At 41.0% G+C, this 26686-nt stretch overlaps 1 protein-coding gene across 1 annotated transcript in view; it reads right to left on the bottom strand.

The window, feature by feature from the left end:
• LOC117875510 (protein eyes shut homolog) overlaps positions 1-26686 on the bottom strand; it is an 85455-nt gene that overhangs the window by 51660 nt on the left and 7109 nt on the right. Inside the window, exons 3-4 of the mRNA XM_034766894.1 lie at positions 18968-19134; positions 18554-18698 (exon numbers count right to left, since the gene is read on the bottom strand). Coding sequence (XP_034622785.1) covers positions 18554-18698; positions 18968-19134 — 312 coding nt within the window. The remainder of the gene's footprint in view (positions 1-18553; positions 18699-18967; positions 19135-26686) is intronic.

Genomic DNA, 26686 nt, shown 5'->3' with positions numbered 1-26686 from the left:
AGACTAACAGAAGTACTGGGAGCATAAGCTTTCGTGGGTAAGAACCTCACTTCTTCAGATGCAAGTAATGGAAATCTCCAGAGGCAGGTATATATCAGTGTGGAGATAACGAGGTTAGTTCAATCAGGGAGGGTGAGGTGCTCTGCTAGCAGTTGAGGTGTTCACACCTCAACTGCTAGCAGAGCACCTCACCCTCCCTGATTGAACTAACCTCGTTATCTCCACACTGATATATACCTGCCTCTGGAGATTTCCATTACTTGCATCTGAAGAAGTGAGGTTCTTACCCACGAAAGCTTATGCTCCCAGTACTTCTGTTAGTCTCAAAGGTGCCACAGGACCCTCTGTTGCTTTTTACAGATTCAGACTAACACGGCTACCCCTCTGATAAGGATTTTGTGGCTCTGGAGGGATCAGGAAAGGTCCTGCACTTGTGCCAGTAGGGATGTGACACTTAATATAGGAATGCACTATGGCTGAGTGATTAGAACCAAATCACAAATAGATTGCTGCTCTGCAGGAGTTTAAGGGATAAAACAGCAGCACAAAATCAGCACAGGCTTTGTCAGGTGTGCAATCCTTTTCCCTCACACCACATTGTTATTTGATTTTCTGGAGCTGTATGGCTATATTTTACATACACATTGTGCATACACAGAGTTTATTATGTAAAATGTATGTATCCCTTTTCCTGTGTCATGTTTTCTTAAGTGATTTAAATCAGTACATCTTTGTAGAAAGTTATATTAAGTATCTAATAAATGAACAAAGTAAAAAATAATAATCTTCTCCCAGTAAATAACTTTAAAGCCAAGTTTCCATACAGAGCAAAATTTTTACAGTTGAGTTATAATCTATTGCAAAACCAAGGTTCATTTCAATGAAGTGCTGACCCACAGCTGCAATACTGAATTCTAAAAAGTAGCTTGTGTCCACACAAAACAGCTCACCACAGGCATTTTATAACATTTAATCATACTGGTTGGTTGCAACATCTGGAACAAGAGGTCTCTAGCTTCCATTCTACAGGAGTTTCTTCCCAGAGTGGATAGGAAACCATAAAACTGTACAGATAGACTCTGTTAATCTATCAGAGTACTTATATGGCCCCCATCAATATAGTATCTGAGTTCTCACAATCGTTAATATTTTTATCCTCATAATATCCCTGTGAGGTGGGGGAAGCACTATTATCCCCATTTTACAGGCTCAGAGAAACAAGTGTCTTGCTTAAGATCATGTAGGAAGTCTATGGTGCATCAGGAAATAGAACCTCCATATCTAAGATGCCATCCTCCCTTACCTCTTTCAAATTTTCCTAAAATCTCACTTCTACCATCTTGCCTATGAGACCTGAGGTGAAAGAAAAGGAAAAAATAAACCCCAATCCCATAATTAGTTGGCAAAACCATCATGGCATGCGTGTGTATTATTGATGGCACGACCGTTGCCCACATTCTCCATTCCATGTTTTTGGGCTGTTTATTACCTTCACCTCTTGTATCTTTGTAACAGTTTGGGGACTATATCTGTGTTCAAATATAAATTCCTCTTTATTATATAGCAATTATGATTGTAACCTTCCAGGTGGATTAGAATGTCTATTTTGTAATAGAAACAGGCTATATTTGGGGAACTGAAACAGGGCCATCAAAGAATCATCAACACTGAATAACTGTACCCTGTACAGCCATAGCCATTGACTTTTAATGACTTTCTGTTGGCAATCCCGTATGGGGTTGCAGCCTTGAAAATTCCAGCAGAAGGAAAGTCAGACTATTTTAAAAGTGACATGCTTGCTGAGCAAGAGGAGCCATTTAGTCACCAGAACCAGAAGACTCAGCAGGAGGAGTGAGGCTGAAGGAGTGGCCTCCCTTAAGAACTTGGACCAAACATAGAGACTCACAAAAAGGGGTGAGACCATATTAAGGGGGATTGTGTTCAGGAGTTTGCTGTTTCGCCTGGATCTATAACTTTTGTAATATTTATGAGTAAAGTGTGTGTTTAAGATGTTCCTTTGTGAAACCCACGTTCCTTACTTTAACTGCCATGAGTCCCCAAAGAGTTAAACTATAATCCAGAGTGCCCACAAAGGTGGACTCTGGGAGAACATACACTGGTCTCAGGGTCAAGGTCAGGTGGACTGGGGGGGGAGGGGGCTCATATCCCAAACAGGGGTGCCAGACAGGGAGTCTGTATCTTGAGAGTGTGCCCTAGAGGCCAAGAACTTTTGGACACTGCTTGGATCCAGGTGGTGTGAAAGCATGGTGGAGGGTCCAATGGTTGGCTCTAGTTATAACAGACTGGTGACCTTCTGGAAGGGGAACTCAGCCAGGGCTGTACCATGCATATTACATTTAGAGTGCCTCCTCTTTGGGATAGCAATACATCTTTACTTGTTTTTACATGTTTGGCTATGTCAACTATTAACTAACTGTAGCTGGAATTTTCAAAATCACCGAGGGTTAGCCTAACTCTGTTTCATTTAAAGTGAATGATAAAACTCCCATTAACATTAACCAAAGCAGAGTTAGACAATGCTGAGCACTTTTGAGAGTCCCATGCAACAAAAACAATATTATTATTTTAGTACTCTAGTATTAAAAATGTTGACATGCTCTATGTACCTTAACCAGGTCCTAAGCCAACCAGTCCTCCAACATATATTTTTTTCTTCACAAGTAACATGGATTTCCATTTTTATTTTCAACGCACTATGAACATTCAAATATAGCACGTTCATGTTTTAGTATACTGAAATAATACTCACTAAACAGTAGAGCCACTTTCCATGCACATTCCACCATTTCTGCATTTTATTAAACTGCATGGGGAATCTTCACATTGTCCTACACTACGACCTGAGTTGGGATGGCCTTCCGGAGTCCCTGGTGATTTAAATCGGTGATCCTTTCCAGTGCGAACTTCTATGTCAAAAATGCATCCTGGAAAAAAATAAAAGAAAAGCGAAGGGAATAAGCCTCAAAATACAAACAGAAAGTCGAAGCAAAAGAAGAAGGAGTATGGTTGTGTTTGCTATGCAGGAGGTTGCGTGGCCCCAGCTATAGGGTATTCTGGATTGGGTTTCTCTTGGTCTCCCCTGTTGAAGCTGTTCCACTATGTGTAACAATTTAATAGTCAGTAGGCCAGAGATTGACTTTATAGCCCAGTGGCTGGTGCACTCACCTGAGATGTGGGAAAGTCACATTCAAGTTCCTGCTCCAAATCAAGAGATTTGAAATGGGGTCTTGTGTCCCCCAGGTGAGTGTACTGGCTACTGGATATTCTGAGACATACTCCCGCCCTTGCCAGCTGGCTTTTGTGGGAGTTAGGTGTGCTCTGAGCATGGCTACCTGCTTGGCCTCACGGGTGGGAGAATGCCTAATCTGAGAAACCTCCCGGGGTTTAGGTATGAGGAAGGTCCCTGAGAAGCTTGTTAATGATGGAGTGGTGTCAGGACTTGAGCAGCTTTGTGCATGCCCACCAGCAGAAATGTAGGAATCTATAGGGTTGGGCAGCAGCAGAGAAGTGATCTTGAGAAAGTCAATGGTACTTTAATAAGAACACAAGAATGCCCCTACTGGGTTAGGCCAAAGGTCTATCTAGCCCAGTATCCCGTCTTCCAACAGTGGCCAGTGCCAGATGCTTCAGAGAGAATGAACAGAACAGGCAATCATTTACTGATCCATCCCAAGTCGTCCAATCCCAGCTTCAGGCAATCAGAACCTAGGGGCATTCAGAGCATGGGGTTGCATCCCTGACCAACTTGGCTAATAGCCACTGATGGACCTATCCTCCATGAACTTATCTAGTTCTTTATAAATTTGGCCTTCACAACATCCCCTGGCAGTGAATTCCAAAGGTTGACTGTGCATTGTAGGAAGAAGTACTTCCTTTTATTTGTTTTCAACCTGCTGCCTATTAATTTCATTGGGTGACCACTGGTTCTTGTTATGTGAGGGAATAAAGAACACTTCCCTATTCAGTTTCTCCACACCATTCACAACTTTATAGGCCTCTATCATATCACCCCTTAGTCATCTCTTTTCCAATAGGAAAAATCCCAGTCTTTTTAATCTCTCCTTCTACCAAAGCTGTTCCATACCCCTAATAATTTTTGTTGCCCTTCTCTTTACTTTTTCCATTCTACTATATCTTTTTAGAGATGGGGTGACCAGAACTGCATGCAGTATTCAAAGTGAGGGCCTACTGTGGACTTGTATAGTGGCATGATGAGCTTTTCTGTTTTATCAATCCTTTTCCTAATGGTTACTAACATTCTGTTAGCATTTTTGACTGCCACTGCACATTGAGTGACTGTTTTAGAGAACTATGCACAATAACCCCAAGCTCTCTTTTTTGAGTGGTAACAGCTAATTTAGACCTCAATTTTGTATGTATAGTTGGGAATATTTTTTCCAATGTGCATTACTTTGCATTTATCAACACTGAATTATATCTGCCATTTTGTTGCCCAGTCATCCAGTTTTGGCAGATCCCTTCCTAACTCTTCTGTCTGCTTTGAATTTAACTATCTTGGGTAATTTTGTATTGTCTGCAAATTTTGCCACCTGACTGTTTACCCTTAGATCAGTTATGAATCTGTTGAACAGCACAGGTTCCAGTATAGATCCCAGGGGGACATGATTATTTACTTCTCTCCATTCTGAAAACTGACCATTTATTCCTACGCTTTGTTTTCTGCTTTTTAACCAGTTACTGATCCGTGAGAGGACCTTTCACTTGATGTTGGATGCAGGCACCTAAGGAGACAGTTAAGTGCCTAAGTACCTTTGTGGCTCTAGCTCCACGCATCTAAGGCCCAAATCCTCAAAGGTATTTAGGCACCTAACTACCATTGATTTCAGTAGGACTTGGGCACTTAACTACATTTGTTATCTGGGACCAAGGCATTTTCAAAAATTGGAATTAGCCATTTAGGCCTTGTGGTGATGATCAGAGCAACTCTTACGTATGTTTAGAAATCTGGGCAAATTTTACCCCTGAGCTACTCACAAACATTTACTGGTTTAAACTACAGGTCCAATTTTAAATTGCTCTAGTTAATCAGTGTAACTTTGGGCAGGGACACACACCTTTTTCAACCTGGTTTGTGGCAGTTAAGTTTGAGAGATACTGAATACCCACAGCACCCATTGAAATGGGAATGGCAGGTGGTCAGTACTGCAGGGATTAGGCCCTACCTTAAATTTTGCATTATTTGTTGAAATCATAGAGGAAGCAAATTTGCAACTGATAGACATGATGGATGTCAAGGGGTTTACCCAATGCCAGTATTCGTGCACTTTCAACAGTTACAGAGAACATACTAAATATTCCCACTGTCTGTCTCAGTCTGGGTATTTATCATCAACATTCTATTTATTGTATGCACCCATGCAGCCTCATATCCTTGCTGGGAATAAAGTTGAATGTAATTTCTCTATGCTTAAAATGTATGGATATAATCCTGATCTGGTTGCATGTATGTACACATTCATCACTAGGAGATTTGACTTTCAAATCCTTTTTACTATTTGTAGTCTTGGATTTCTCCCTGGGGCCAGACTATTCATGAATTAAGAATGGGTAGAGCACAGGGACCTTTTCATGCTCCAGTGACACAGGCAATTGCTGGCATTTAGTAGGTTAAAGACAGGCTACTATAAGTTCTGCAGGTAGTTTTGTCCCTTATAGAGTTGCCAGATTCCCAGATATCTACAGATGAGTGACATAAGCATATTATAGCATGACATAAGCATAGTATGTTAAAAACTAATGAATTACAAACTGTGTAGAATTTTAACACCTAGCTCTTCACATTCTTGAGTAGTTGGGCGACGAGGGGTACAGAATAGGGCGCATCTGTCACCTTAGACATTCTTAAGAACCTTGTGCCAGACTGCAAAAACTGTGTGGAGTGTGGTCATTTCTCAGGTCATAAATGCTGGAACTAGAGATATTGGGGGTTCTGCAGCACCCCCTGGCTTGAAGTGGATTCCATTATATACAGAGTTTACAGTTTGGTTCAATGACTCTCAGTACCCCCATTGTATAAATTGTTCCAGCACCCCATCTCAGATTCTAAATATTTAGTTAGCACAGACAGCAAACCTTTTAAAAAACAACAAGGAGTTCAATGGCACCTTAAAGACTAACAGATTTACTTGGGCATAAGCTTTCGTGGATAAAAAACCAAGTTTATGCCCAAATAAATCTGTTAGTCTAAGTGCCACTGGACTCCTCATTATTTTTGTGGATACAGACTAACATGGCTACCCTCTCATATTCAGCAAACCTTTTGGGTCATAGAATACTTGCATTTTCCTCATATATTTTCTCCCCTTACGTATATTTATCTACAGTGTTTTTCCCTACTCTCTTTTGTGTCCTCCTCTTTTTTACACCATTGTCTCTCTTCCATTCACACACTACGCCAGTCTGCTCTCTTCTCCAATTCCCACCCACATCCAGATTTCTTCCGGCTCTATTGGCCCCATCTCATATCTCTTTCCCCTCCAACGCTAGGTCTTCTGTCCTTTCCCACATGCTATAGTCCCCTCCTTATTCTGCAGGCCACTAGTCTGAGGAAGAGGGAAACCAGTGGGCAGGAGCTCAGAGCAGCACTAACCCATCTTCCCTGCACACTGCTGCAGCAGAGATGGAGGAAATGCAGCAAAATTTAAGTTTAATCCAGCATTTCCCTTCTCCCCTTCAGTAGGCAGGGCTGGTACTCGCTTATGGAGGAAGTAGTGTCAGCAGGACCACCCTTGGTGTTTTTCTGCCCAGGGCAAAAAAATGTTTCGATGCCCGCACTTTCCCATACTTCCCCCCAAAAGATGCAAGAGAGAGAGAGAGGGCATCAAGCAAAACTGTTGCAAAAAACAACAGAAAATGAATGTTGGCACCTAAAATGGCTGCCCTGATCACCAGCCCCTAAAGGAAAAGGCACTTTTTTTTTTTTTTTTTTTTTGAGGCAGACACCAGTGCTCTTCCACTCAGCCCCTTTTTCCACATTCTCAAAATGAGCTCTGGGGTCTGGATCTTGCTCACTCTCTGAAGGTGACTGGTGAGTGAAGCTCACGGTATGTCTACACTGCAGTTAAACTCCTGGAGTTGGCCCATGTCAAGTGACTCAGCCTTGCGTGGTTCCAGTTAAGGGGCTGTTTAATTGCAGTGTAGATGTTCAGGCTCTGGCTGAAGCCCAAGCTCTGAGACCCTACCACCTCTCAGGTTCCCTGAAATATGCGTTAACTATTCATGCTAAACAATCTGTTCCACCTTGTATTTAGCTGTCACACTCTGAGTATCTTTCCCAGACTTGAAGAAGAGCTCTGTGTGGCTCGAAGGCTTGTCTCTCTCACCAGCAGAAGATGGTCCAATAAAAGGTATTACCTCACCCACCTTATCTCTCTAATAGCCTGGAACCAACACAGCTACAACAACACTGCATAAAACACTGTATACAGCTTCATGTGATAATCTGATGAACACACCCTTCATCACCTCCCTTTAGGACTTGGGTTTAGGTTTAATTGTCAGTTTATCTTCTTCTGCTAGACAATATGCTTTAAACTAACCTATTGAGAAGCCCTGATGATTCAGTTCCTTTCTTAACATTCCTTTCACCATGGATTGAGCTGGGTAAGGCCTCCTGTTAGGACCTGATAGTCCTGTCTCCAGGTAGACATCTCCAAACTCCTCTTAGAGCTCACACACCAGTGCATAGTATCATTATCAGCTACTATTTGATACACCACTTGATTGGATTCTTGGGGATGGTACCAGAAAAGACTGGTGCGACAGTGGAGTTTTGGTGAAAATCATCAGCCACTCTGATCTTGCTTTTGCCACTATCATTCCAATGAGCCTAGAAATTCACAGCTGGGCCCTGAGGATAGGGTGAGGAAACTAAGGCTACATCTACACTACAGGGGGGAGTAGATTTAAGATACGCAAATTCAGCTACGTGAATAGCGTAGCTGAATTCAACATATCGCAGCCGACTTACCCCCCCTGTGAGGACCGCGGCAAAATTGACCTCCGCAGCTTCCTGTCGACGGCGCTTACTCCCACCTCCACTGGTGGAGTAAGAGCGTCGATTAGGGGATCGATTGTCGCGTCCCGATGGGACGCGATAAATGGATCCCCGAGAGGTCGATTTCTACCCGCCGATTCAGGCGGGTAGTGTAGACCTAGCCTGACTGACGCTGGGTGATTGCTGCTGAGGTGATCCAGCTGGATTATCCACCTACCCACGCAGGTCCCAGTGATCCAAACAGCCAGACTGCGCACACACACACACCCCCACCCACCCACCCCACCTCCAGCAAAGCTGGCCATTCTGATGACTAATCAAAAAAACTGTGGCCAGAATGTTCAAAGTTGGGTGCCTACAGCCAGACATATAATAAATGACCTGATTTGAAAACACGCTGCGCATTCTCAACCCCCATTGAAATCACTGGAATTGCAGATGTTTAGCATTTCTGAAAATCAGACTTCCTTCATTTAGGTACCTAATTTTACACCCCAAAGTAAAACCTTTTCCTTTAATTTTGGGATATTGCTATCTCTTTACAGATTATAACCAAAAAATGTGTCTAGTAGAAAGTATTGGTATTGAATACCATTGAGTATAATCCTTGCTTAGCTTTTTGTGGAAAGATGAACTAATGATTTGTTTAAAAATATGTATTTTTGAAAAAAGTGCCTTTCCCCTGTTCTTAAACAAGATTTTTTTTCAGTTTTGTTTATACTTCCACCTAACATAATTTTAGAATGTACGTTAAGTAATCATAACCTAGTTTGATGACTATTTGCAATACTTTTAATCCTGTTACTTTTTGTTCAACACACATTCAGTCAAACCTAACTAATGTTTCTGCTGTTTGTCAGCAACGGATAAAGCATGTTCTGTTCCCTCAGATCCTGCTAGAATACCAATTAAACCTCTCCCGGAGACGTGTGTAAACAGTAAACACTGAAGGAAAGCACAGCAAGTTCTAAAGATTTGATAAGGTCATCATGGAAAATAAGGTGGCATTGGTAGTGACAAATGGTTTAACTGTATACTTACCTGCAAAGCATCCAGTTTAGAAACAGCTTCCCGAACAAATGTAAATAAAGCAGTTACTAAGTGTGCCAGGGAGTCTCTTGCTTGGCCTCATGAGTTCAACTGAGTTCTCGTTTACATTTTCCCATTTTTTTTTTTTTTTTTTAAATCTGTGAGTGCTGATGAGGGACTAACATTAACAATTTGAGCCTGGAACAGTGGAGGCAGGTGTCATGCAAACTCCCGGAGGGAGCTTTGCTAATAAATGCCCCTTCAGTTCTGACATGCATTCCCCTTACTCTCCCAGTTTTGGGCCTCTTTTGAGCAGAGAACTGAGCCGAATTGTGGGAGGTTAGCTGATAAGTTTGGACGGGACAAGATAAGGACTAAAATGAAACCACCTAATCCACTTCCACTTGTGAGCTCAGAGGTCAGATGCTGAAGTAAATCAATTGAAATAATCTGACATAAGAAGCTGGCCCTGTTTTTTCACACGGAAAAGGTAGTGTATAGCCTACTGGCCACATATTTCCTTTTCTATTCACTTATTTTATTTTTTCTCCAGTTTCTTCTTAGTCTCTGAATTTTCACTCCCTACCTCTGACCTTTGAGTTTAATATATAAGCCCAGCCTTTGCACAGGGTAGAAAACTCAGAGAGCACAAGGAGCCTTCCTGCTCCCTTTTGCCTCACACAAGGGATCAGGAAAATAGCAATGACTGTGCTCCAAAGGAGACATATTATACCCCGAAAGGGTACTCCCCAATCTCTTTTCAGATTAGTTTGGCTGCAAAACACGCCAAACGTAGGTCTGGGCCTTAATTGTGCAACCTACTCCCCTTAATCCTTGCTCATCTCTTAATCTGGTTTGTCACTTTCTATCTTTTTTTAAAAAAGATGCAGCTTTTGTTTGCTGCGTTATTTTCTTCTTAGTCTCATTTTTTGGCCTCTTTTATCTCTCTTTAGTCCTTTCCCTTTATTACTTCTGGGGTTGGTTGCTTTTAATGAGCAAATAGCAAAGAAAAAGTCTTCAGAACATGTTTTTGTGATATTCTTAAAATAGATTTTTTTTAATCTTCTCCCACTACGCTTCTTATACAAATGTTCCGTCAGAAAACTTGTCACTTTTGTTTGAGCAACTGATGAGCTCAAACAGCCTTTATCCTAATTGGAACTAAACTGACCAAAAAAATACATATATTTTCAGGCAAGGGTACCCAAAACTGCAATCAGCAAAGCTGGGAAATGTAGCCTGCATTGAGATATGCAGCTATGGCCTGCATGAAGATGGACCACATGTCCCACAGTGTTTTGTGCTATGCAGTGCTCCTTAGTTTTTTGTTGGTAATGTAATATGTGTTCTAGCAATATCAGTTGGATGGCCTCTACCCCGGCCTGTTCATCGCAGCAATCCAAACAGCCAGACTGCCCAGGCACACCAGTACACAGGAAGCAAATGTCTCACTGGGAGCAGCCATTGGTAAAAAAACTCACTCAAGTGCCAGTTTGTTGTTATTACTGAACACCATTGGAACGTTCAGTGCTATACAAACATAGGGAAAAATATAATCCCCTGCCCAGAGGAGCTTACAATCTACACCAACCTATCTGAAGTGTAAGCTTCAGTCACTCTGCTGTGATTGATTGGTGATCCCTTGATTAGACGAGGATCACTACCATGGATTCACATATGGGATGACTCAGGAGTCCGATCCTGGAATGGCAAATCTACCTACAGTAAGTACAGACATTTCGTGGCGGGCCAACTGCCTGCTGGGACAAAGTTCTCTCTTTTTTCCTTCCTTCTCTCTCTTTTCAGCATCGAGGGCAAGCTGCTTCTCCTCAAAGTGAGACACTGCCTGATGGAGGATATGGCACCATTGGGGTCGGTTGGTGGCTTGCTCCTCCCAGCTTGTGATGTCACATCATTTTTTTTTTTTTTTTTTTTTTTTTTTTTAAGATATGCTTTCAGTGTGTCTTTGTAGCATTTCCTTGGACCACCACGGGATCTCTGACCATGGATGAACTGAGAGTAGAGGACTTGTTTTTGGGAGGCAAGAGTCTGGCATCTGCACACAATGTCCAGCCCAGTGAAGCTGGTACAATTTTGATGAAATTGGATTCAGCAAGGATGCTGGCGTTAGTGCGGCAATCTTGCTACTTGACACGAAGGATCTTCTGGAGCCATCATTGGCTCTCCAGACTCTTGAGGTGCTATCAATAGGTCTCCCAGGTTTCACAATTGTAGAGGAGCGTAGGAACAACAACTGTCTTCTAGACCTAGATCTTGGTGTCCTGTCGTAGGTCACGGTTCATGAAAACGTATCGGAGCAATTTCCCAAAGGAAGCACTTGCGCACTGGATCCTGTACTGGTCTCACTGTCTATTTTTGTGTTTTGAGAAAGTTGGCTGCTGAAGTAGCAAATGTGCTCGACTGTCTCCAAAATCTGACCCCCTCGATGGTGATTTGTGGTGGGTCATGTGCAAGGCCTGAAGCAGGTTGATAGAGCACTTTAGTCTTCTCAATATTGGATGAGAGTCCTAGGCTTCGGTAAGCTTGTGCAAGAAAATCCAATATGAACTGAAAGTCATTCTCAGTGTGCATGAAGATGACAGAGTCATCAGTATACTGAAGATCAGTAATGGATGCCCTGAAGACTTTAGACTTCGAGCGGAGATGTCGAAGATTAAAAAGCTGCCCATCCATTCTGTATTGAATGTCAACTCCATTGGGGAGGTGATCTTTGACGAGGACCAAAATGACTGCTATATAAATGGAGAACAAGGTTGGGGCAATAACGCATCCTTGATTAACCCCAATTTTGATGACAAAAGGTTCCGTCTCAAGGCTATTACAGAGAACCGTGGTAGTCATCTGATCATGGAAAAACCTTCGGACCTTAATAAATTTTAGAGGGCAGCCAAATCTGGCCAACACCTTCCACAGGGCTTTGTGACTGACAGAGTCAAAGGCCTTTGTCAAATCGAAGAAGGCCATGTACTGGTCCTGATTTTGCTCCCAAGACTTTTCGTGGATTTAGTGGGCAATGAAGATCATATCGGTTGTCCCACGGGATCAGGAACAGTCAACATGGAATTCACCAAGGGAAAGTCATGCCTGACCAACCTGATTGCATTCTATGATGAGATAACTGGCTCTGTGGATATGGGGAAAGCAGTGGATGTGATATATCTTGACTTTAGCAAAGCTTTTGATACAGTCTCCCACAGTATTCTTGCCAGCAAGTTAAAGAAGTATGGATTGGATGAATGGATTATAAGGTGACTAGACAGCTGACTAGATTGTCAGGCTCAACGGATAGTGATCAACAGCTCAATGTCTAGTTGGCAGCCAGTATCAAGCAGAGTGTCCCAGGGGTCGGTCCCGGGGCCGGTTTTGTTCAACATCTTTATTAATGATCTGGATGATGGGATTAATTGCACCCTCAGCAAGTTCACAGATGACATTAAGCTGGGGGGAGAGGTAGATATGCTAGAGGGTGGGGATAGGGTCTAGAGTGACCTAGACAAATTGGAGGATTGGGCCAAAAGAAATTTGATGAGGTTCAACAAGGAAAAGTGCAGAGTCCTGCACTTAGGAAGGAAGAATCCCATGCACTGCTACAGGCTGGGGACCGACTGGCTAAGCAGCAGTTCTGCAGAAAAGGACCTGGGGATTACAGTTGACGAGAAGCTGGATATGAGTCAGCAGCATGCCTTCATTGCCAAGAAAGCCAACAGCATATTGGGCTGTATTAGTGGGAGCATTGCCAGCAGATCGAAGGAAGTGATTATTCCCCCAGAAGAACTGCTATCGTTGCCAGGGAACTTGTGAGATATAACATCGATGTCACTGCCCTGAGTGAGACAAGGTGCCCAGTTGAAGGTCAACTGAGAGAAGAAGGTGGAGGCTACACCTTTTTCTGGAAAGGAAAATCTGCAGAGAACAGGCATATTCATGGTGTCAGTTTTGTAATTAGGAATAAGTTTGTCAGTCAGTTTACAGAATTTCCTTTAGGAATCAATGAACGTCTTATGACTTCATCTTGAACTCAGCAAAAATCAGTCTGCTACTGTCATCAGTGCATATGCCCCAATGCTTGATTCTATCGAGGATATCAAGGAAGAATTATATACAGATCTTGACAGAGTCTTGACCAACATTCCCCAGGAGGACAAAATCATTCTCCTCAGAGATTTTAACGCTAGAGTCGGGTGGGAGTCAGATCTCTGGAATGGCACTATTGGAAAAGAAGGAGTAGGAAAGGCTAACTCCAATGGCATCCTCTTCCTGAGCAAATGTGTAGAACATGGCCTAGTCATCATGAACACCCTCTTTAGACAAAATGAGAAGCATAAGACCACTTGGAGACACCCTCGCTCCAGGCATTGGCACATTCTTGACTATGTTATTGTTAGAGCTCGAGATCAGAAGGATGTCCACATCACAAGGGCCATGCATGGAATCGATGATCAATCATGAATTTCCAGATCGCTTCAAGGCATCGCAAGCAGGCAACTCCCCCCGCGCTGTAACTATACATATCTAATTGCCCCATTGCTTAGGGCCAAATTACGCCTTTTATGATGTGGACATGTACTAGGAAGAAGAAGTGCTGCCAGAGCAAGAAGTCACTTGGGGGAGATATGATGCCCATCTGGCACAAAGGGAAGTCAGGGTAATGGCCCCATCTAAGCCTTGAAATACTCTTTGGGTGCTACTCTACTGGCAGCACTATCTTCCCTCTAGGCCCAAATTATATCTGCCTCAGTGCATTGGGGGGAAGGGAAAAGGAAGGGCTTCCACCTTATTGCATCTATGAACGGGCAAGCATAATTTAGCCCTTTGCTTGGCACCTCTGCTATGTATCTATTTGTTTTATTTGCTCTAGATCACCTTTCACTTCCACAGACGGTGTCCTTTTTGACATTGTTGGTTAAATTTCCTTGGTGGGATGAATGATGAAAGGTGTTGTTATATAAGGGTCCTTTCAAGACCAAAATACCTGTGGTATATAAGGCACATAGGCTCCAGAAGGCCGCATACCCTTATGCCTGCTGCACACAATTAAACTATTTTGATAAACAAAGCCAAAAAAGAAAAACATCCAACACTATGCCAGAGAGTTGCAGAATAGTTGTAGTAAGAATCTTCCCTCAAGGTCTTATTCTTGTTCGCTGTCTCCCTGGCATTGCAGCCACAAAGCCCATAAACTTAGTCTTAGAGTTTAAGTAAGTAACTCCCACATGTGTGTGGAAGATAACATGTGGGTGAAAGTGATCATGAAATGACAGATTTCATGATTCTAAGGAAAGGAAGGAGTGAGAGAAGCTAAGGAGAAACACAAGAGAATAGCAAAAGCATGTAGGGACAAAATCAGGAAGGCTAAGGCACAAAATGTGCTGCACTAGCAAGAGCTACAAAAAGGGAATAAGATGAGGTTCTTTAAATACATGAGGAGCAAGAGAAAGATGAAGGAAAGTGTAGGTCATCTACTTAGTGGAGAAGGAGAGCTAATAACGACGACATCAAGAAGGCTGAGGTGTTTAATGTCTATTTTGCTTCAGTCTTCACTAAAAAGGACCACTCGACACAATTAAAATTAACAAGATGGAAACAACACAAGCCAAAATAGAGAAAGAACATTTAAAAGAATGCATACATAAGTTAGATGTATTAAAATTGGCAGGGCCTGATGAAATTCATCCTAGGGTACTGAAGGAACTAGTTGAAGCAATCTTGGAACTGTTAGCAATTATCCTTGAGGAATCCTGGAGGATGGGTGAGGTCCCAGAGGAATGTGGGAGGGCAAACATAGTACCTTTCTTTAAAAGAGAGAACAAAGAGGACCCAGGGACATGTAGCCCAGTCACCTTAACTTCAATATCTGGAAAGATACTGGAACAAGTTATTAAACAATGAATTTGTAAGCACCTAAAGGATAATAGGATTATAAGGAATAGCCACCATGATTTGTCAAGAACAAAATGTTAAACCAAACTTATTTCTTCTTTGACAGGGTTACTGGCCTAGTGAATAGGGAGGAAGCAGTAGATGTGATATCTCTTGACTTTAGTAAGGCTTTTGACACCATCCCACATGACATTCTCATAAGCAAACTAGGGAAATGTAGTCTAGATGAAATTACTATCAAATGGGTGCAGAACTGGCTGAGTATACTCAAAGAGTAGTTATCAATGGTTTGCTGTCAGACTGTGAGGATGTATCTAGTGTGGTCCTGCAGGGATCAGTCCTGGGTCTGGTACTATTCAATATTTTCATTAATGACTTGAATAATGGAGTGGAAACTATAAAATCTGTAGAGGATACCAAGCTGGAAGGGATTGCAAGCACTATGGAGACCAGGATTAGAATTCAAAACGACCTTGACAAATTGGAGAACTGGTCTGAAATCAACAAGATGAAATGCATTTAAGACAAGTGCAAAGAGCATCACTTAGGAAGGAAAAATCAAATACACAACTATAAAATGGTGAATAACTGGCTAGGCAGTAGAACTGCTGAAAAAGATCTGAGAGGTTCTAGCGGACCATAAATTGAATCTGAATTAAAAATATAATGCAGTTGCAAAAAAAAAAAAATAATAATATCATTCTGGGCTGTATTAAGAGGAGTGTTGTCTGTAAAATAATGGAAGGTAATTGCCTGGCTCCTTTTGGCAGTGGTGAGGCCTCAGCAGGAGGATTATGTCCAGTTTTGAGCACCACACTTCAGGAAAGATGTGGACAAATTTGGAGAGACTCCAGAAGAGAGCAACAAAAAAGATAAAAAGGTTTAGAAAACCTGGCCTTTGAGTAAATGTTAAAAAACTGGCCATGTTTAGTCTTGCAAAAAGAAGATTTGGGGTGGAACATCTGATATGTTAAGGGCTGTTAGAAATTGGACTATGATCAATTGTTCTCCATGTCCACTGAAGGTAGAACAAGTAGTAATGGGCTTAATTTGCAACAAGGAAGATTTAGGTTAGAGATTTATTTTTAGGCATACTTTAAAACACATTGTCAGTGCTGACTAGATCACATGTAGACTCGGAAGTGTGGTGATAAATTTTAAGGAGCAGTGAGTATCTCTTCCCTTGTGAACCATCTCTTTTCAAAGCAAAGAGATGGCTTCAAACATCAGATTTGCTTTATCTTGGTTTAGACTCAGGGTCAATTGAAATCTATCCGATATCTGATCCCCAGCCCTTCAATGCAGTTGCGTCTCCTCTTTCCTGTCTGGGGTCTGTACAGACCCACTGGAGGACCAGGCTGGGAGCAGGGCTGAGGGCCCCCTGCTGGCCTCACGTTCTGCTCCTTTCGCTGCTGCGGTTCCCAGGAGAGCCCTGAGGTTCTGAAAATGTGTCTTTCTGGTATAATAAATATCTGAATGGTATGTTGTACCTGACCATACCTGCTTCCTTGCACCACTGGGAACAGGAGGGACATTGAAGCGCTGATGTACCTCATTCCAAGTTTCCCTGCTATCTTTGCTCCTACTATTTCAATCCCAGCAACAGAGAAGCGTATAGGGGAGGGGAAGGATGTTGTTTCTGAGCCTGAGGGATGGTTGGATTTCTGACCCTGGAATGTACATATGATCTTGAATTTAGGGTAATTTCTAAACTGGAAGAACAGGCAGGGAGGGGATTGTGGGAACTCTGAGGAGGAGTGTTTCCGAGCCTGACTTTGGATGGGTTTGTATGACTGGGTGATTAGGAACGTGATCTGGAGGGTAGAAATGGGATGATCTGATGTGAGTGGCGTCATGGAATGAACTGCAGAAAATAGGTGAATTGATGGTGTTGGTGAAGGCAAGGGAGGGAGAGAAAATGTGTGGATCTGAGCCAAATTTGGCAATGCCAAATTTTGCACTCATTTACACCATCAGTGTAAAGCTGTTGATTCCAACAGAATCACTCTGGATTGGAACTATTATACCAGCAACATTTGGCACAGTGAGGCAAAGATGCGCATGAAAGGAAAAGAAAGCACAGAAAATTGAGAGGACCAGAAAATCCAGGAAAAGAAAAGGACACAGTATAGAGAAAAGGAACAGCAAGACATAAGGTTGGACCTCTGTTTAAAGGAGTGTTTGTTTGCGTAACTGGGCCTGGGAAAATAGAGTAGAAAATACAGTAAAGTGGCCCAAACTGGAAGAAAACAGTAAATCGGTTAGATAGGAAAACAGGTGGGAGAGCTAATATTTAAGTTTTAGCAGTAATTATGAGCAGTCTATTTGATCATTTATATTATGAATTTATATTTTGACACCATATGTGTAAATGTAGTATATTAACACTCAGAGCATGGGTCAGAACCTTTTAAAAAAATAAATAGTAAGAAACACAAATACATAAAGACATTTGCAAAGCACAATTAATAATTGGTGAACTTCAAAAGATTCCTGCTTTATAGGAAAAAATACCATAGATTTGGCAACCTAATTATAGTTTTTAGCAGGTAACTAACTGTCCACATCACCATTACCCAGCTAGCACCACTCCTGCTAATGAGAGTATCCAAAGAAACTAAAATCTGGTTGGGAGAAGAGTCTGAACTACCTCTCATAATGAAAGGTAGTCCATTCCTGATCACGGCTGAAGTACGAGGGCAGAGGATAATGTGAGGAAGAAGGAATGGCATGGACTCTAGGAAGGGCTGTTTTCATGGTGTTTCCAGCCTGACCTGAAACATGTACTGAAAATCTCATAATAAAGCTTCTTCTTGCGAGACTTGTCAGCATTTAAAAAAAAAAAAAAAAAAGTTACAACAGCTTTAGAGAAGCATCTTGGGCTCGTATCTACCTGGCAATTGAACCTTCACAATTTTTTTGGAACTTTGCTTACACTAATTAAAATCAAAACAAAATAATAAATGACACAATGCTTTCCACTTCTACAGCATTTTTCATCTAAGGGTCTCAGAACACTTTACAAACATTAAACAGACAACTTGAACAATTTACATCCTCCCTTAAAGAAGAGCTCGATTTAAGCTCGAAAGCTTGTTTCACACACAGAAGTCCAATAAAAGATATTACTTCACCCACCTTGTCTCGCTAAACCCCCCCAAGAGGCAGGGAAGAGTTATGCTCTCAATTTTTAGGAAAGAAAAAACTAACAAAGAAGTTAAATGATTTTCCCAAATCACTGATATCTGGAAATAGAATTTAACTCTCCTGTGTCTTAATCTCATGCCTTAAAACCATGGAGATATCCTTCCTATGTGTTCCCATTCACTAAAACAAATGTAACAGCTAATCATGACAAACATAGTAATGTATACTAGCAACAATGGGGACATTTTACAAGCATCCTGCTTCTTATCAAAATGAAATATGAAAAAAAATGAAATATAAACCCTCGCCTAAGCTATTCAAATGAAGAAACTATTTTTTTTTCAAAAAAAGACAACCTATTTTTACATAATTGTTTTATAGGCATTACAAATATTATGATGAAAATAGTATTAGGAGGTTCTTTAAAATGGTTCTTACCTTGAAAGCCATTCTCAAATTTGGATCCATTTGGTAAGAGTTCAGGAGTGTATTCAATGTAGCCGCCTACATAAAATTGACTGAAGACATTGAGCCCAACCAACCTTCCTGGGGATGTGATGGATTTATTCTTATGATCATCCACCTGTCGATAAAAACATTTACACTACTTACAACAAAGGAAATGATTCCTAATGGGCATGTTTCAGCAAGAGATTCCCCTTTGCTTCCCAATTATCTTAATAAAGAAACACATGAATAAAATAATTTTAAAAACTTTTCATTTCCTGTAGCTATTTAACAGTTTCTTTTGATGGCACATTTACAGGGGTATGGTAAAGATCACACTGTCCTTTAGGGAAAACCACTTTCAGTTTGATAGCTGTCTCTCAAAAAAAAGGTATGATCCCTTACCTTCAGCCAGCCTGCTCGGAGAGATCTGCCAAGATGGATCACATGAATACTGAGTGTCAGATCGAGTGGCTGACTAATGAGAGTGGCCGTGCCAGAGCCCAGATTGTAGCTGTATACCACACTGCCATTACGCAGGCCTAGCGCCAGGAAATCATCTCCATTGAGACCTGCAAAAACAAGAACAGCACGGCTATTTACACAAGGATTTTCTGAATCCTGAAGGGGGAATTTGGAATCCCTGTGATTTCAGTCCATTGCTAGATGGAAATGGTAGAATTATCAATACAGAAAGGCAGATGGGTTCAATAAATATTTTTGTTCTATACTTGTGGAAAAACAGATGATGCAATCTCATCATATGGTTATGATAACACTCTTTCCATCCCACTTGTAGCTTTGGAGGATGTTAAACAAAGCTAATAAAGTTAGGCATTTTAAAATCAGCAGGTCGACATAACTTTGAATCCAAGAGTTTTAAAAGAGCTGGCCGAGGAGCTTGCTGGACCATTAATGCTGATTTTCAATAAGTCTTGTATCACTGGAGATGTTCCAAAAGACTGGAAGAAAGCCAATATTGTGCCAATTTTTTAAAAAGGGTAAGTGGGATGACCCAGGTAAGTATATGCCTGAAAGTCTGACATCAATCCACGGCAAGATGGAGTGGCTGATAAAGGACTTACCATAATTAATAATGAATGAAAGAAGGGCAAAATAATTAATGCCAATCAGTACGGGTTTATGGAAAATAGATCCTGTCAGTCTAACTTGATATCTTCTTTTTATGAGATTAGAAGTTTGGTCGATAAAGGTAATAGTATTGACATAATGTACCAAGGCTTCAGTAAGGAGTTTGACTTGGTGACATTTTGATTAAAAAACTAGAATAGCATAAAATTAATATGGCACACATTAAATGGATTAAAAACTGGCTAACTGTTCTCAAAATGTAACTGTAAATGAGAAATTGTCATCGAGCAGGTCTGTTTGCAGTGGGTTCCCACAGCAATCGGTTCTTGGCCCTGTGCTGTTTAACATCTTTATCAATGACCTGGAAGAAAACATAAAATTGTCACTGATAGTTTTCAGATGACAAAAAAATTAGGGAAGTGAAAAATAATGAAGAGGACAGGTCACTGATTCAGAGTGATCTACATTGCTTGGTAAACAGAGCAAGCAAACATGTGTTTTAATATGGCTAAATATAAAGGCATACATGTAGGAACAAAGAATGTAGGACATACTTATAGAATGGAGCACTCTAACCTGTGAAGCAGTGACTCTGAAAAAGATTTGGGGGCTATGCTGGATAATCAGCTGAATATGAGTTCCTAGTGAGATGTCATTGCTAGAAGAGCTAATGCAATCCTGGGATGCATAAACAGGGGAATCTCGAGTAGGAGTAGAGAGGTTATTTTACCTCTGTATTTGGCATGGGTGCTACTGCTGCTGAAATACCATGTCCAGTTCTGGTGCCCACAATTCAAAAAGAGCCATGAGAATAATTAAATGATTGGAAAACATGCCTTTAGTGATAGACTCAAGGAACATAAAAATGTAGTTTAACAAAGAGAAGATTAAGGGGTGACTTGATTACAGTACCCACATGGGGAACAAATATTTAATAATGGGCTCCTCAGTCGAGCAGAGGAAGGTGTAACATTATCCAATGGCTGGAAGTTGAAGCTAGACAAATTCAGACTGCAAATAAAGGCATAAATTTTTAATGATCAGAGTTATTAATCCTTGGAACAATTTGCCAAGGGTGTAGATGATTCTCCATCACTGACCATTTTAAAAATCAAGATTGGATATTTTTTCTAAATGATATGCTCTAGGAATTATTTTGGGGAAGGTCTATGGCCTGTGTTATACAGGAGGTCAGAGATGATCAGAATGGGGGAATAGAAGGAAAGGAGAACTGTGGAAGATTATATTGCTCATCAGAGAATGTTATTTCATTGGGATAGTAGATTATCATTTATTTTCATACTTTTTTATTCAATACTTATTCAAACTGGTAGTAAAAAAGTTTAATGTTGGCAGTAACTTCAAACCAACTTAACCAGATTGCCCGGGGACTGTGTACATCTCACAAATAACTCAGAATGTGGCTTAATAGCATTTGTCACAATCACTGATTATGTGATACACATGATTACTGCTTAATTGAACTTCTTATGAAGAATCAGACACAGTCTCAGAATTGATATCACCGGTACAACTGTGAAATAAGATCCTAAGCTGGTGTAGGACAGTGAAGCCCCATTGATGTCAACAAAGATGTGGCCCAAATTTTTTATTCTTTAAAGCTTTTAAAAGTTCTTTACAAATAAAAACCAGAATGAAACTGCAATGTATAAATGTCAGAGTAAAACTACAAAAGATCACATGAGTTACTTTATACAGACACAAGTGACATGTTCTTACTACATCTAGTAGCACGGTACTTAAAGGACAAATTAACATTGAGGTCAGATATTCACTCACACCACATTGCTCTAATCAAACACTAATTTTTTTTGCAATAATTAATAAATGCGCTTTTAAGGCTCCTGGTCTTTTGAGCCACATGGTGTAATTACAGAAATCAGGGTGAGTAACTGACAAGTGGCATTTAGAGCCTTCTCTTTCTTCAGCTGAAGTGCATGGGAAAAGTCACATGAACTTCAATGGAAGAGCACTGTGCTCATAAAACTGAAAACTGATGCTGTAAAAAATGGCAGGTTGACATTCAGCAGATTTGTTCCTCCTGTTTCCAGCCATAACTGCTTGTTTAATGTATTAAAAGGAAAAGATATAATAGTGTCATTAACCTTAGCCCTGAGAACCAACTCATTACGTGGAGGGCAAAATGGTTTATTTTATGATTCACTATCTTTGACAGACTTGTTAATGATCATCTTTTTAACCTCACTGCCCTCATTTATATCTGGGCATCCCCACTGAAAGCAATAGGGTTCCAAAACTGTCACTGAGGGAAACCTTTATTATCATTACTTACTTAGCACTGTAGCTGAGGCCTGGCCTGACATGAGTAATTTACACATGGAGGGAGGCCTCATCTTTTGGAAGACAGAATTAGGGAAGTAAATCAATCATCAGGTTGAAAACAGAATGTTTGTGCTAAATAAGACAAGTAAATGTGTCAGTAGGCTAAGACGACAGAATGTCTGAGCCAACTAAGATAAGAGGGAGAACACCCAGGGAACTATTTACTATGAACTGGATAACAAGAGACAAAATAAGTTAAGAACGTAGAGATGAGGTAAAGAGGACGTCGAACCATGGACAGTGCATGGACCATGCATGCTGTACGGGGATTGGTTCCTGCAAAGTAACGAAGCCAATCAAAAAGTGTGTAATGTTATATAGTAAATGCAATAAGGTATGTAATGGATGTAAAAGGAGAGGGTTTCTGGGAAACTCTGAAGCTGTGATGTACCCTGTATCCATCCCTCTTGCATTTGAATTGATCAACTGAGCATAGCACTGCTGTACATGAAATAAAGATACCTGAGTAATGAAGGCCAGAGTCAAACTGAGTTCTTGGAAAGTTGAGTTGAAAGCAGTCTCAGAGGGAATCCCAACAAGCATAATGCATTTGGGCCCAAATCCTCAAATGTATTTAGACACCTAGCTCCCATTGATATTAAAGGGAGTTAAGTATCAGAAGGGATAGCTGTGTTAGTCTGTATCCACAAAAATAACGAGGAGTCTGGTGGCACCTTAAAGACTAACAGATTTATTTGGGCAAAAGCTTTCATGGGTAGCACCCCCCTTCCCCCACTCCTTTAGATGCATGGAGTGAAAATTACAGATGCATGCATAAATATACTGACACATGAAGAGAAGGGAGTTACCTTACAAGTGGAGAACCAATGCTGACAAGGTCAATTCAGTCAGGATGGATGTGGTCCACTCCCAATAACTGATGAGGAGGTGTCAATACCAAGAGAAGGAAAATTGCTTTTGTAGTGAGCCAGCCACTCCCAGTCCCTATTCAAGCCCAAATTAATGGTGTTACTTTTGCAAATGAATTGTAGTTCTGCAGTTTCTCTTTGAAGTCTGTTTTTGAATTTTTGTTGTTGAAGGCTGGCTACTTTTAAATCTGTTATTGAATGTCCAGGGAGATTGAAGTACTCTCCTACTGGCTTTTGTGTGTTAACCCCCCCCCCCCCAATAGGGGGGAGGGATATCTCAGTGGTTTGAGCATTGGCCTGCTAAACCCAGGGTTGTGAGTTCAATCCTTGAGGGGAGGCCACTTAGGGATCTGGGCAAAATCAGTACTTGGTCCTGCTAGTGAAGGCAGGGGGCTAGACTCAATGACCTTTCAAGGTCCCTTCCAGTTCTAGGAGATAGGATATCTCCATATATTATTATTCCTGATGTCTGATTTGTGTCCATTTATTCTTTTTCATAGAGAATGTACATGGCAGAGGGGCATTGCTGGCACATAATGGCATATATCACATTAGTAGATGTGCAGGTGAATGAGCCCCTCATAGGGTGGCTGATGTGGTTAAGTCCTCTGATGGTGTCGCTAGAGTAGATATGGGGACACTGTAGGCAACGGGGTTTGTTTCAGGGATTGGTTCCTGGGTTAGTGTTTCTGTGGTGTGGTGTGTAATTGCTGATGAGTATTTGCAGGGAACCAATCCCTGTATAACAAATCCTGTTGCCTACTCTGTCCCCATATCTACTCTAGTGATCCTTCAAGCTTTACTGGCTTGTAGAGTTATGTCTAGCTCTAGTTTTAGTCATCCTGACAAAGGAAATGATAGATGTTTTTCTTTGTTGTAAGAAAATGAAGCATGGGACACAATTGCTGATAGTGTCATTTCACAATGCTATGGAATGGCTGATGGCAAAGATAATGTTCATCATATGTCTGCATAGGCCAATCTGATTTTACTGGCTCTTGTCGCACTGCTTTTTTATCTTTCTTTCCCCACCTCAAATGAAACTAACGCAACATATATTTCCAGATAAGATTCCAGGAAACCAAGCCATTTTAATTCACTTTGAGGTCTGTTAGTTACTGAACAAATGTTTAAACTAACAATAAGGGTCTTATTTTACTCTTAATCCAGTTTTACACTGGTATAATATCACTAACTGCTTTGCAGTTAGTTCTCATTTACACTGATATAAGAAAAAGGAAATCAAGCCCAAATGTTTTCACATTTAATGTTTTTAGAGGTTGTAAATGTAATGACTAGTACAGCACATCAGAACATCGCTGGCTGCCAGACTGTTATTCAGTAGAGTACATACTGGCATATGCACGCAAGGAGGATTACCAGGAAGTTGAATTTTCTGTTGCTCCATCTAAGTGTAACACTGCCAGACCCCGGTCGTCGGTGGGTGGGATTGAACCTGGAGTCTCTGAAGCTTAGTGCATGAGCCTCACCTGCATGAGCTAAAAGCTAACTGGCTGTTAGCCAAGGCTCTAGGGCAGACTTGTTTTATCTCTCTCTCTCCAAGTGGTCTTGATGCCACTAGATGGGACTGAACACCACACCAGGTGGTGTGTGGGTTACATACTTCCCCTAGCTGAGGAAGGCCAACAGACTCCAGTCGATGGCAGGCAGGATCGAACCTGGGATCTCTGGAGCTTACTGCTTGAGCCAAAAGCTAACTGGTTGTTAGCTAAGGCTGTAGCTCAGACTCATTTTATCTGCCTCTTTAAGTGGTCTCAGTGCTACTAGGTGGGATAGAGCACCACACCCAGGAGGTATGTGGGTTACATGAGCACTGGCCACATATTGGCCCGTTAGTATACTTGTTAATACAACTTCTCTGCCTGGAACAGTCATATTCTTTCATTCTCTGAACATTTCTTAGGCTTTCACTTTTAAACACATATTATGCTTTAGATTTTCTGTATGTTAAGACTCTCATTACCTCATTAGAAAATTACTTTGAGAGCAAATGTTTGGCCTGAGTATATGCAAATAATCTCATGCTTGAGTTGCAAATATCACATTTTGACAAAACTAACTTCATTAGCTGTACATGCCTTTATACCAAGAGCTTTGCCATTTTCTGAGACTAATTTCTTTCCCAGTCAAATGAATAATGTAGTTTTCTCCTTCCAGACTTTAGTCACTGAACCTAGCTAACACTGTTTACTTCCATTGGCTCAATCCTACACACAGGTGTAACTCAAGGTAGTAGAATTAATCATAGTATGTAAGTGCTGGCAGAATTGGGCCCTTACACCGAACTGTGTTGCAGACAGTTTGAGGATAAATTTTTTATTCCACTACAGCTACATTTCTAGATTGTAGGTAAGGGAGGGAACATTAATTCAACCTAAATATTAAAGATTTTCTTGTGGGTTCAGCCAGCAAGAAGCACTGAAAAGTAGTAAGGAAAATTCATCATTTTGATTTAAAGATGATCTTAAAAGAAAGTTCTGCCCATTTACCCCACACAGCCATCTAAAAATGTATATGGCAAAAGGCACACACTATTTTAATTTTGATTTAATAAGACAATTACTATGTTAAATAAGAATCAAGCAATTATTTACAAATATTTAAGGATTACTGACAACATAAGATAAATATATCTATGATACTGTAATCAATATGTATGCTATCCAGAATCTGCTATTTAGCCCATAGCTACTTTATGAAAAAAGCTGGAGAGGGCCTGTTCTGTTTGGTACAGGTCCCTTCCAAACCTGTCATCTATGACCTGATGGATCTAATTAAGTTTAGTAACATAACCCCCCCCCCCCACAAGATTCATGGGAATTTCATGGATAGCAATGCCTTTTTGCAGCTGATGACTTTATAATGAAAATGGCATCTCTATGTATTTCATTTGGTTTTATTTCTATACAAAATAAAAAGCACATAACCCAAGCTGCAACTGCTTCTGAAGCATGTTTTAAAACAATCCATACAAAAAGTAACAAATACATCAGCCTATCCTAAACCATATGCACATGGGTTTACCAACAAAATGATTAAAGCTTAACATTCTCTGTGCTCACCAAAAGCTCCTCTCCTCACCCCCTCTCCAAAAACCTGGGATGATAAATGGGCTTTGTGGTCTACTTTGAAGGTCAGCACATTTGGTCTATTCTGGACCAAGGGTGGAGTGAATTCCAAAGGCAAAGGCTCCTCAGGGAGCACACCCTGCCCATAGTCCGCCCTCCACTCCCCGCATCCAGGACTCCTGCACAAGCGCCTCCACTGATTACAACTGCAGCAGAATCACACTGGGACTGGGAGAAAGGTGATCTCTCAAATGGGAAAGTTCCAAGCTCTGTACATTCTGTAAAAGCAAAGAACTGATACAAATACTGTAATTATCCACAAATGACACTTTTTTGTTCCAGGACATATTGTACTTCACTTCTGGGAAACCTGAACACAAACAATTATCTAGGACACTGTACTATAGACTGGATAAACACGGAAGACATCTGTTTTTTTGCTTGTTTCAAGAACCCCACCCCACCTCCATTCAGAATAATGTCCTGAAGAAATGATAAAACTAGTGGCTTGTTGTTAGCAAGAGGGTTTCAACATTGGCATCCAATGTTAAATTACATTTTATAATGGTAATGAAAGGCCATTAAAGGAAAACCCCCCACAAAAGGTCTGTGAAGGAATATGAAGGGTTATTAGGCTCAATGTGATATTAAATTAAATGAGGCATTAGGACACTATGGATGACTTTTCTGATAGAATTGCAAAATTACTG

This window comes from Trachemys scripta, chromosome 3, assembly GCF_013100865.1.
Source record: "Trachemys scripta elegans isolate TJP31775 chromosome 3, CAS_Tse_1.0, whole genome shotgun sequence".
Lineage (NCBI taxonomy): Eukaryota > Metazoa > Chordata > Testudines > Emydidae > Trachemys > Trachemys scripta.
This window is presented reverse-complemented; position numbering and strand designations above follow the sequence as displayed.